General features: G+C 53.6%; 1 protein-coding gene across 2 annotated transcripts in view; it reads right to left on the reverse strand.

The window, feature by feature from the left end:
• HIP1R (huntingtin interacting protein 1 related) overlaps nt 1-9,916 on the reverse strand; it is a 28,123-nt gene extending 18,207 nt beyond the window's left edge. For both annotated transcript variants that reach the window (XM_042963112.1, XM_042963113.1), the window contains exon 1: nt 9,753-9,916. In XM_042963112.1, the coding sequence (XP_042819046.1) occupies nt 9,753-9,845 (93 nt within the window). In that variant the 5' untranslated portion in view covers nt 9,846-9,916. The remainder of the gene's footprint in view (nt 1-9,752) is intronic.
• Nucleotides 9,917-12,799: the final 2,883 nt, after the last annotated feature.

Raw genomic sequence — 12,799 nt, forward strand, 5'->3', positions numbered from 1 at the left:
CCCCCGGGCCACTACCGCTCAGGGAGGGCCTGGCCCGACTCCAAGTCAGAACACACACTCTGGATCAGGGATTCGTTCAAGCATCGGGGCGGCACCGAGAAGCTCACGGGCCCCCATGGCTCCCCACTCCTGTGAGCAAGGGCATCTGACTCTGGGCTCTGACCTTCATCTCCGTTTACTCTGGCTCCCTCCCAGGGCAACTTCTGTCCTGCAGCCAGGACAAGCGAAGCCTGGGGACGCAATCCAAGGACCAGGCCGGAGAGAGCGGCCAATGGCGCCCGTCCCTGGATGAGCAACTGGCAGGGACACGCACCAGGAAACATCCCAGCAGGTGCTGGTTCGGGAAAGAGGAAACCCTCGAGGTGGCCAGGCCAGGACCGGAGCCACAGCAGGTGGTACCTGAGAGGCTCGGTACCTGGTGTGGACTCCAGACGGAAGCAGGGCCTTGAGGCGTGGATGTGGTCAGTGAAGCCAGATGACCAAACCTGGAAACCCCACTCAGCAGCTGCTCACAGCAACCCAGTCCCTGCCCCATCAGCTGTGGGGCTTCACAAAGAGCAAAGGGGACCCCAGGAAGTTTGGGGAGAGCCACACAGTCAAGGAGGGTAGTGGGGAGGAGAGTCACTGAGGACAGAGCAAGAGTGTGGGCAGCTCACAGAGCCACAGCTCCTCAGCCCGACGTTCACCAACGTCAGTTACACTATGATTGTTTTAAAAAGTGTTTTTATTATTTATTGTTTGAGAGAGAGAGACAGCATGAGCAGAGGAGGGGCAGAGAGGGAGGGAGACGCAGAACCCGAAGCAGGCTCCAGGCTCCGAGCTGTCAGCACAGAGGCGGATGCAGGGCTGGAACTCACAAACAGTGAGATCTTGACCTGAGACGAAGTCGGACACTCAACCGACTGAGCCACCCAGATGCCCCCAGTTACCCTGTTCTGCAAACCCCCAGCCCTCGCTCAGCAAGGGGCTAAGTGGCTGCAGAGGACGCAGCCCTGGCTGTCCTCTGTGAGGTCAGACATCCTAAAGACCCCTTCGCCAGGAGACCCCATGCCTGGGGACAAAGACAGGTCTTCTCACCGGCCCCACCGGTGATGCCGCTGCACCCCGGCCCGCACACACACTCTCATCATCCCATCTCACTGGGGAGCCTTCGCTTCAGAAACTTTCCCTTTCCAGACGGAGGCTTCCCCATCTGGGAAGCAGGAATGAAAACCCCTGGGTCTTCTAGGATGCAAACATGCACAAAGCCTGTCCGAACACCTTGCTTTGTCGCAGGCACACACTTCCCCCTTTTCTTCCTCACAGGGCCAACCAGGTCCCAGCCTCCAGGCGCACCTCCCCTCACCCAGCTCTCGACTAAAATGCTCTTCCCGGAGGATCTTCCCCAACCATCCTCTCCGGAGAGCAGCCTCCCATTTACTTCCCCGAGGACATTTATTATCCGAAACCGTCTTGTTTACCACTTAGTCTCAGCTTTTACCTCTGACCCCCAAACAGATGTCCACGGCACAAGGGACTCTGTGAGTCCCGCTCCCTGCTGTATCTCCAGTCCCCAAACCCGTGCCTGGCGGTCAATAAATCTTTATTGGATGAGTCAGAGTGAACACTTGAATGAACAAAAGCTCTTTCACATGTACTTTCTGGTTAAATTCAAGGCAGCGAGTGAATGTCTTTCTCCAGCTAATAATTTAACCTCTAGTTAAGTAGTAAAAGCAGCTATAAAACAATTTCTATTCTTAAAATCAGTCCTGAAATGAATCAGACTCAAGCCTCCTTGTGCCGTTATCACGACACTTCACAGAGGCACTCAGTGGGGCACAAAAACGTCCTTCAAAGAGCCAAGGCACGGGGACAGGCAGAGAGGTGGGTTGCTCTCCAAAGAGTTGTTTGAAGGACAGCAAGACCTCCAGACCTCATTCAAAAGCGTTTGCCATCTCAAAGGCCATCTCAAAGGCCACTGCCGCACGCAAACACAGGATTTCTGCAGCTGGGGCGGCGCTGGGATGTGGTCACATGCAGAGCAGGGAGGCGCCCGGCAGCTTGCTAATTCTGGCAGATGGGAAGTCGGTGACGCAACACTGTCCTACCCTGATTCCTTCAACCGCTCAACTGGCATCTCTCGTCATTCACATGCCCCAGTCCCCGCTCAGTCCTGGCCCTGCAATCACCCAGTTTATGAAACTGCAGGGCCCTGTTGACACCTACCCCTCCTGACGGCCGGCGGGAGCTTCCCTGTCACTGGGACGCAGCTAACAAGTGGCAGCCGGACCAACGCCACTTCTCCCCAGGGCCCTGCAGGTGACAGGCAAAGAGGAGGATGACGTAGCCTCGAGTCCCGCCTCCGTAGGCTGCTTCTGAATGGACAGGGAGCCAGCCCGGGCGGCTTCCTTCCTCGGGCCCTGGTGATATCACTCCACAGACCTGTCTGTCCCACAAGCCAGGGGGCTGAGTCACCCCCTGGCAGGCGAACCCACTACAGTTTGAGGAGTGTGTTTATTTCAACCAGAGGAAACACAATCCTGCCTGGACTCAACTTTTCTCCACGGGCTCAGTCCTTCCCTGTGGTGGGTGCCTTGGGTGGCTTAGGTCTCACCAAGTGACAGCATCAAAGAAGGGAGACCTGCTGGCCCCGTGGCCTCGGTTCAGCCACACACAGCAAGCGTGTCTCCTCAGTGCTAGGACAGAGGAGGAGCCAACAGGTCCTGCCTGAGGATCTCGGGGTTCAGCAGGTAGTACTCAGGGGCTCAGAGGGGAAAGCAACGCGATCCCTGCTCCCGTGGACCGGAACGCACGCCCACCCTCACAGCAGCCACGGACAGGGAGACAGGGAGACAGGGAGACAGGGAGACAGGGAGACGGCGTTTAGGTCAGGAGAACCGGGGGAGCATAGCAAGGCTCGTGCAGGGGGGTTAAGCGGCTGACGGCTTCACCAACGAGGGCATATTTGAGTCCGCCCTGAGATCAAGGGAGGAGGAAGGCCAGCAGCGCAGCCCGGCTGGCAAAGGCCTCTCCACTCTTTGCGCCAAGCGTCTCAGGTTAACAGACTGGGTTTCCCTGACCCTCGGCCAAACCGGCTCCGACTCCCGAGTTTCCACCGCAGCCGTGGGACTGAGCAAACCAGTGCCCAGTTGGGTTTCATTCACAAATGGGTCCGGCCTGGGGCAGGCTGGGATGCTGGCCTGGGGGCAAGGCGCTGGCTCCCCCCCCCCCCCCCCCCCCCCCCCCGCAACCTCGGGGCCTCCTCCCGGAGAAGGGGAAGTGCTTCTGGAGTGTGGGCACTTGCAGGCTCATTCTCCCAGGAAGAGGCTGTTCCCCACCTTCCCGTCCGCCCACCCCTGCAGCAGATCGGCCTCTCTTCCCAACAGCCCTCGCTCCCCCTTTACAGACGGCTACACTAGGGGCCCAGGGACAGAACCCTACAGGGACACTGGGTTTTATTTCTGCTTTTCTCTACAGCAAAACCGCTACCACACGGCATTTCCTCTGCACCAGGCAGTCCTGCACTGTGAAGTCCCAAGTGCCCCCAGCCGCTCTGGGACGTGTGCAGGATTCTATCTCCATTCCGCAGGGAAGTCCTGCTCTGAACCGCTCTGCCAAAGCACACCTGTCCTCCTCGCACTTCTCCCACCTCCTGCACGGAGACAAAAGCTCCAGGAGAGGACACGGGTGGTCTTTGCCTCCCTGTGGCACACCCCAAGGCACCAGGCATGAGCCACACAGTCAGTGGTCCTCACCAACGTGCCACGGGGACAAATGGCCATCAACAAGAGGAAGGGGAAAGGGAAGGACCAGCAGCCCCATCCCCACCTCAACTTGGACCAACAGGTCACATGATACCCCGAGAGCACAGGGAGATTCTGGAGGATTCTGGCAGCCCAGGGAGTCAGGAAGTCAGCTGCCTACCTGAGCATCACCAAGGGGAGGGCATGTTGGTGTGAGACAGCTGTGCACGTGGCAGGAAGGGCATAGCTCACCACCCATGACCCACCCCAGCTGACTCGGGACTCTGGCGAGGGGGCAGCACCCTAGGTGGGCTGTGTGCCTGTCTCTTTCCCTCCTTTTCAGAATGCCTTGGCTCACCTCCGTTCTTCAGCCATTCAATCTGTCTGCACCAGATGCCAGGCCCTGTGCCCACATGTGGGCACCTCATGCCCCCCACGATGGTGGGGGGACCGAAATGGGAGAGTCCTGGCTGTCCCCCACATGGTTTAGACTCCTTCCCAAATTCAGAGGCCAGGGGACATTTTTTTGGTAAACATTTAAATGAGGCCCAAAAAGGGGTTAGTGACTTAGAGAGTGTTAGAATACCACAGTGTTTAGGGGCGCCTGGGTGGCTCAGTCGGTTAAGTGTCCGCCTCTTGGTTTTGGCTCAGGTCATGGTCTCCTGGCTCGCGAGTTCAAGCCCCGCTACAGGCTCTGCGCTGACAGTATGGAGCCTGCTTGGGATTCTCTCTCTCTGCCCCTCCCCCTCTCTCTCTAAAAATAAATAAATAAACTTAAAAAAAAAAAAAAAAAAAGAGGGGCACCTGGGTGGCTCGGTGGGTTAAGTGCCCAACTTAGGCTCAGGTCATGATCTCCCAGCTTGTGGGTTCAAGCCCCACATCAGGCTCTGCGCTGATAGCTCAGAGCCTGGAGCCTGCTTCGGATTCTGTCTCCCACACTCTCTGCCCTTCCTCCACTTGCACTCTTTCTCTCAAAAATAAATAAACATTAAAAAAATTTTTTAAATACCACAGCGTTCATAAGGAATAAAAAAAGACACGAAAGTGTATGTGCTTAAGTGCCTGCCAGTCAGAGGAAACTCCACAGAGGGGGTGATGGGCACACGTAGGACAGGAAGTCAGGGCAGAGAGACCAACTTGTGCAGTATGGGAGTCGGAAACAATATTGCGTATTTGGGAACGGCCCTCAAACTCCAACTCAAGTGGAGATTCTAAAGAAGGAGATTCTGGGAGCCTGGGTGGCTCAGTGGGTTAAGCATCCGACTTCGGCTCAGGTCATGATCTCGTGGTTCGTGGGTTCCAGCCCCACATCGGGCTCTGTGCTGACAGCCCGGAGCCTGGAGCCTGCTTCGGATTCTGTGTCTGTCTGTTGGTCTCTCTCTGCCCCTCCCCCACTCACACTCTGTCTCACTCTCAAAAATGGATAAACATTAAAAAAAAAATTTTTTTTAATTAAAAAAAGGAGACTTTAAAAAAAGAAAAAGAAAAAGACCAATGCCTGGGGCTTATCCAGCACTTTCATACTGCCATTTTAAAGACACCCCCAAGTGACTCTAACACTGGGCAGCCCTAACAGGTAGTCTCTGGCCATGTGTGGTTATTAACTGAGCACCTGAAGTTGTGAGCCCAAACTGATGTGCTGTGTCCAACACACAACAGATTTTGAAGACTTAGAAGGAAGATTTAGAAGAGGGGTGGGCGCCTGGGTGGCTCAGTCACAGTTGAGCATCTGACTCATGATTTCGGCTCAGATCACGATCTCACAGTTCATGAGTTCAAGCCCCACATTGGGCTCTGGGCTGGGTGCTCCTAGCCTTGCTTGGGATTCTCTCTCTCTGCTCCTCCCCTGTCGTGCATGCCTCTCTCTCTCTCTCTTGCTCTGTCTCAAATATAAATAAATTTTAAATTAAAAAAAAAAAAGAAGGAGGGGTGCCTGGGTGGCTCAGTCGGTTAAGCATCCAACTTTGGCTCAGGTCATGATCTCGCAGTTCGTGAGTTCCAGCCCCACGTCGGGCTCTGTACTGACAGCTGAGAGCCTGGAACCTGCTTCTGTTTACTTTCCAACGTGGCTAAAGGAAATCTAACATGACACGTGAGATTCGTGTTCTGTTGCTACTGGGCGCCGCTGCTCTAACATGATCCAGGGCCGACGAGTCCTGAAGGTCAAAAACGTTACTCTTCACAAGATTTCAATTCCCCTGGGGGCTGCTGAGGGGATGGGTCACTGACCTGGAAGACGGGCCCTAAGAACTGTTTTCTGCCTGCTTTCCCCCTCCCCCCCACACACTGCCCTCACAACTAGAAAACCCCCAGAACCGGGATAGTCTTAGCCCCCCACTTAACACTCCCCCAACCAGGCTTGGCTCACTGAGCAGGGTGGCCCCTCGCTGTCCTGACCTCAGCGATCTTGCAGAGGCTTTAGCCACAGAGAAGCACAGGGACTCACAGACAAGGAATAAGCAAATCTGAAGTTTAGCATTTCCTATCTGCTGAGTCCTCGTCCATGATACGCCTCAAAGACAGGTTTCCTCTCTAGTGGAAGTTCTGAACTAGTTCTCAAATGTTAAAGCTTTTTTTTTGGGGGGGGGGTGGGAAGGGAGGAAGACAGCTGGCTATTTGCAGAGCACTGCACCATGCGTTTTGCATTCTGGGTGTATTAGCAGCCTGTTAACCGCTGTAACAAATCGCCACAAACAACACAAATGTTTATCACCTTACAGTTCCGAAGGCCAGAAGCCCAAAACAGGTCTTCTGGAGCTAAGATCAAGGTGCCAGCAGTGCTGTTTTTCCTTCTGGAGGCTCTGTACGCGACTCCACTCCTCGCCTTCTCCAGCTTCTCCAGGACACCCACCGTCCTCGGCTAGGGGCCCCTTCTTCCATCTCAAAGCCAGCCAGTACTCCTCTCTGCAGACCCTCCCTGTCACCTCCTCTCCTGCCTCCCTCTCCCACATTTAAAGGCTCGGGGCCCACCTGGCTAACCCCAGGCTAGTGAGCCTATTTTAAGGTCAGCTGATGAGCATTTTCTCACCAAGTACTGTAACAGATTCACGGCTTCCAGGAATTAGGATGTGGCCACCTTCGAGGGGCGGTCTACCACCGTGTTTCTCTATACCTTAACCCAGCCATAGGAGACAGGTGGGATTATCTCCATACAGATGAGGAGACAGATTCAAGAGTTAAGCAGCTTGCCCAGGGATACCGTCTGCCAGTGCTTTCCATGACATGCCACCTTTGTAACGCCACAGGCTATTTTCAGGTTCGGAGTGCAGACATACAGTACTCTGTATTGAGAATGTTACAACAACGAAAAGCCATTACTAAGGCGTCGTCTCCATTTTGAAAAGGGGTTTTATCACCAAGAGGGCTAAAGTCGTGGGGAAGAATCGACCAGCTCTCTGGATGCTCCCCTGGGATCACACACACACACACACACACACACACACACACACACACACACACACACACACACTCACACACACACACCAGGCAACGATCACAAGCACCAGCCACACAAAGGAAGCACAACTGCTCTAACACTCCTGACTGGGGCAGGGAAGGGACCCTGTTTTGCAAAACAGGGTGTGGCCTGTCAGGAAAACTAATATGGAAGCATTTTTTTCTACTCCTGATCCAGGAGTCCCAGAACAAAGGTGAGGCTGGCAGATGGTAACGACCAATTCCAAGCAAGCTCAAGTGCTCCCCCGGAACACAGGGCCCTGTGGTCAACAGGAAGACAGAGGCAGTGTATTCCAAAGGGAAGGTGTGAGTCCGTGAACTGCATGTGCTATTTTCTGTCCACAAGGAGACATGTAAGCAGCAACCTCAGCTTTCTGGGTCCTTTCCGCCAATGGGGCCGCTGGCAGCTCACGAGATATTTCTGGGACCGAGCTAATTAAATATTAACCATGCAAAAAACCTTTATCCTACATCCCTCAATAAGTCACTCTGAAGACCAGCAAACCTAGACGCTGAACCCAAACTCGATCTTTCCAGGAAAAAAAAGATCAGGAAAGGGTAAATCCTATGAGATTCGGCCATTACAAACTTATTTATTATTAAGTAACGCTCTCAGCTCCTAAGAAAAACCCAACTAGCGAAAACAAAACAAAACACTTTCTTGTTTATCGAACCAACCACTAAAATGTATGGACCGGTATCAGAGATTCTTTCTCTTTGACATTAAAGAAGGTTGCCCTTGGGACGCCTGGGTGGCTCAGCCGGTTAAGCGGCTGACTTTGGCTCAGGTCATGATCTCACAGTTTGTGGATTCGAGCCCCAAGTTGGGCTCTGTGCTGACAGCTCGGAGCCTGGAGCCTGCTTCGGATTCTGTGCCTCCCTCTCTCTCTCTGTGCCTCCCCCATTCACGCTCTATCTCTCTCAAAAATAAATAAACATTAAAAAAAATTTTTTTTTTAAAGTTGCCCTTGATCTATAACTTAAAGGGTAAGATTAGTGAAACTGGCCCTTTAAATTCCATCTCCTCTGTGAAGCAGTCAGACCTCCTTATACCTCCTCAAAAGCAGGGGGAGAAAAATCTAAAAATCAGTGCATAAATAAAGCTTCTGACAAACCCCAGATTCTATCTGCCAATTAAATTTTCCTCTCCGTCCTTGCACATGCTCCTGACACAATTAATTACGTATTAATGACTTTAAATTAAATGCCACATCTGTTTTTATGATGGGCTGCCCCCGACGAAAAGAGGCCAGATGATGATGATGATGATGATGATGATGATGATGATGATCACAAGGAGAAATTAATAATTTGGGGGCAGGTGGGGTCCAGCTAATGGAACGGCTTTCATAAAGCCTTGGTGTCCCCAAATTTTATTATCGTTTTCATTGTTAATCATAAGCACAAAGGTTGGACGGTCCCCCTGAGTTTTCCTTCTTTCAAAATGAAAGCTGTTGTAGACTGCATGTAGATAAACTTGATTTGAAAGCAACTGCGGAAGTCACTGCTATGGGCAGGGACAGGTGGGAAGGAACTTGCTACAGCAGCCACAAATGTCACCACACCGCTTCAGACAGGGTCAGGAGGGGTCCCTTCGGCTTCCTTTATTTCTAAAGTAAAATTTCTCTGCGATTTCAGTCTTGGTTGACTTATTCTGGCAAATAAGTGTGCTCTCCCCTCCCCCAGGCAGAACACCACCTCAGGATTCGTAAAATAAAAAGGAACAGAAAGCCAGAAGCACAGCAGCGACCGCGTTTTGTGTTCTCAGCGGGAACACATGTACAAACACACACCCGCGCCATTGCTGAATTTTGAAAATAACCTTCCCAGGATAGGCGCGTGGGAAGTGCAGGAAGGGAGCCCTAGGAAGTTTCTGTCTGTCAGGCGCCGGTATTTAATAAGGGGGTGTGAACCTATTTATACGTGGGCCAGCGCTCAGGCAAACAAGTCTGGCTACATACGTGAAACTTTTCGCCCGACATATAATAAGATACTGTGCGGCCCTGGAAAACAGCTCGGGCGAGGAGGAAACTGGGAGTTTCCTTCAAGGAAATGCTCTGCCTCCCCGAGCTGGAGGCTTTTTCCCGCGGCCTGGAAGAGCGTGGCAGGAGCCCGCTGGGGAGGGGCGGCACGACCAGGGCGCAAAATCCAGGCAGGCCCCGCCGGGAGGCGCACCAAGGCCCGGGCACACCTGACCCCACCTGGCTCACCGCCGCATCCTCCCCCGCCCCGCACCTGGGTCGCCCGCCACCTTGCTCCCCGGGTCCGCCGGGCCCCCTCCGCCCGGGTCGCCCGCCACCTCGCCTCCCGGGCCTCCCGGCGCTCCCGCCCCCCCCCCCCTCCCCGAACCACCTCAGTCCCCAGGCGGCCTCTTGCGCCCCGGTCCCCTCGGCCCCGGCGCCGGCGCGCGCTTCCGGTTCACCTGCGCGCAGGGCGGCTGGGGGGGGGGGGGCGGAGGCTGGGGCGCAAGGTGGCGGGGGGCAGCCCAAGCCCGGCCAGGCCCTGAGGGGCGCGCGCGAGGGGACGGGGAAAAGGGCACCCACCACCCCCCCCGCCCGCGGCCCCGACGCTCGCCTGGGTCTTGTCGAACTGCTCGCGCTCGGCCTCCAGGCTGTGGCCCGGCCTGCGGCTCAGCACCCGCGCCGGCACGCTCTTGATGCTGTTCATCCTGCCGCCGTCGCCGCCCGCGCTCCCGGCCCGGCTCCCGCTCCGCGCGACTGAGCGCGTCACCGCCGCCCGCCCCAGCCTAGGCACCGCGAGGCCGCCGCACGGCGCCCGGCCGCCCCGCCCCTGCGCCCCGCCCCGGCCCCGCCCCCGGCCCCGCCCCCTCTCCGGGCGGAGCCCAGGCCAAGGCCTCCCCCACCCCCCCCCCCCAGCCCCTCCACACCTCAGCCTACCCCCCTGGGTCGAGTCCCTTCCCCGCAACCTCCGCTCCGCGCTTAGTAAGTCCCGTCTACACCGGAGCGGGATCTGGCTCACTGGAGAAAACTTGGCCTCCACGAATCTGACCAACGGAAGCACAACTAGGCATTTTTCCCCCTTTTTAGTCTCATATTAATTTATGTGTCAGAATGCACACAAGTAAGCTCTCCCCTCTTTGTGCGTCTCAACGCGGGGCTGTGGGATGAATCTTCGGAGATTGCAGGCTCCGCATCGGACACCTTGCCAGAGCCGAGGAACTGCAGGGGGAAGAGGACAGGCAGGGCTGGGACAGCCTGCGGACAGATGTGAACACAGCACAGCGCGGGGCCGTCAAAGGGCATGCCACCGGAGGTCGTGTGAGACTTTAAAAAGCCCTGTTGTTATTTGTTTGCTTTTTAAATGATCGGTCACAAGACTGAAGTAAAAAAAACAAAAAACAAAAAACATAAACCCCACAGTTCTCCCAAGTGTATGCTTATCAGATGGTCATTTTGTTTCTGCTGTCCTCAGTTTTGCTCTCGGAATATGCAGGTGTGAAGTCACCGGAGACAGGACTCCCCTTGAAGCGGGAGAGTGATGCCTACAGAACCCCGAAGGTGGTCTCCCTTTCTGGAACTTCACCGATGGCTCTCCGCCTGCCCCACAGCTGATACGGGGCACTTAAAACTGTGTGTGACAAGGCTCTCTCCTCGGACTCCACCAGAGAGGAATTAACCGTGCTTTTACCCAATTCCAATCCCTGAGCGGCGTCTTCACCAAAATAACAACGGCTAATATTTATCGAAAGCTTATCATTTGCCAGGCATTGAGCTAAATCCTTTACCCGCACTATTTCGTTTTCAACCCCCAGCACTCTAGTCAACAGCTGTGGTCTGATAAAGACCACAGCAGACCAGCTGTTTCCCACACTCCGTTTTCCACATTGAACAAGATCAAGTTATCCTGTGAACTTCCTACTTAACGCAGCATCTTCTTTCAAACAGACAGCAACCCCCCTGGGTCTGGAAACATCTGCCACAGTTGCGTAACATCAGCAACCAGCTACCTCTCTTTTTAAGAATGGTTTGTTACTGGGATCCAAGAGCACTTTCCTAAAATATCTCTAATGAATTATAATTTGTCTGCCTGTACGGAAGCTTTTGAGCTCCTGGAGGGCAAGGACCACCCATCTGACTCCACTTGATAACCTCAGCAGAGTGCCTGGCACATTAGCGATGTCCAATAAGTGTGTGTGAAATCAAGGGCTGAAAAGGTGAGCTGAATAACCCCCCATAATTTGGTACGCTTCAACATATGGCTTAGTTTTCTAAAACGAGCAGCCTGGGACACAAGGATACAAGCTTCCCCACTCTGAATTTGTTGAAGTGCATCTCGGGTAACACCTGCAGGCAGCAGATCTGGTTCTGGTACTGGCCCCTGTCACCGGTTGGCTGAAATTCTCCTGGTCATCGGCATGAGGGTGCCATTTTGCTGTGTCTCCAGGGCCGTGTAATGCTTTCTGGAGGCTATTACAAAGGCAAAGGATTTGGGATATGTATGAGACCTCATTTCAAGGAAGCCCCAGGAAGATGAACAGTAGAGATTACATCATTGGGCTTGCTGAAATGACGAGGCTGTAATCCCCACACGTGTGTATGATCTGGCCCCAACCTCTCGGTCCAGCTTCGTCTTGCACCATCCTAGTTCATCAGGTCTGAAAATGCATCACGCCCCTTTCCACCTCAGGGCCTTTGCACATGCTGTTACCATGGTCAGGAATGTCCTTCCTCTTCCTGTTTGCTGGTTAGCATCTACTTATCTTTCAGCTCTTAGTTCACGTAAGAACTGAAGCCTCCACCCTTAACCTGTGTCCCTGATATATGCTGTCACAGTAGCTCAAAGCTTTATTTTATAGCACTTACCAGTTTTTATGACCTATTTGTGATTAATTAAGGTCTCTCTCCTCCACTGTAAACAAGGATTCAGTCTGCTTTGCTCACTGTTGTCTCCCCAGCGGCCAGCAAAGCAGTGTTTACTGTGTGCTCAAATTATTTTGTTTTGTTAGATGTCCTAAGTGTGCATTTGGCTGAGAACCCAGAAATCATCCTTTACAGGACTGATTAATGTGCCCTCCTCATTTGATAAACTCCTCTCAAAGACCACTCTGGTTTTTAACCTACCTTGCCTGCTGTGATTAATGTGTCTGGTTTCTTAGTCTGGACCAACCTTACCCCATGGAGCCTCTCAATTCCATGCTTTTCTACTACAACTTTTTAGGTAAAACTGTTATTAGTGTTTACATATTATCTTGAATCAGACTTTCTTTTGGGGGTATTTCTATTTTTGTTTAGATCTGCCCACAAATTCTAAAAGTACCCTTACACCAGTCTCTTTTTCTTTTTTCAGATTTTTATTTATTTTTGAGAGAGACCCAGAGCAAGCACGAGTGGCAGAGGGGCAGAGAGGGAGGGAGAAAGAGAATCCCAAGCAGGCTCCACGCCGTCAGCACAGACCGCCCCCCCCCCCCATGTGTGGCTCGAACTCACAAGCTGTGAGATCATGACTTAAATTCAAGAGCTGGATGCTTAACCCACTAGCCACCCAGGGGCCCCCACACCAGTCTCTTCTGATAGAAGGCTGAGAGAACTTCTGGCAGGCAAATTGTATTACCATTTATTTGCCTCCTCTTAAGATGATAGAATGTTGATGACAAAATCAGG

The sequence above is a fragment of the Panthera tigris genome, chromosome D3, assembly GCF_018350195.1.
Source record: "Panthera tigris isolate Pti1 chromosome D3, P.tigris_Pti1_mat1.1, whole genome shotgun sequence".
Classification (NCBI taxonomy): domain Eukaryota; kingdom Metazoa; phylum Chordata; class Mammalia; order Carnivora; family Felidae; genus Panthera; species Panthera tigris.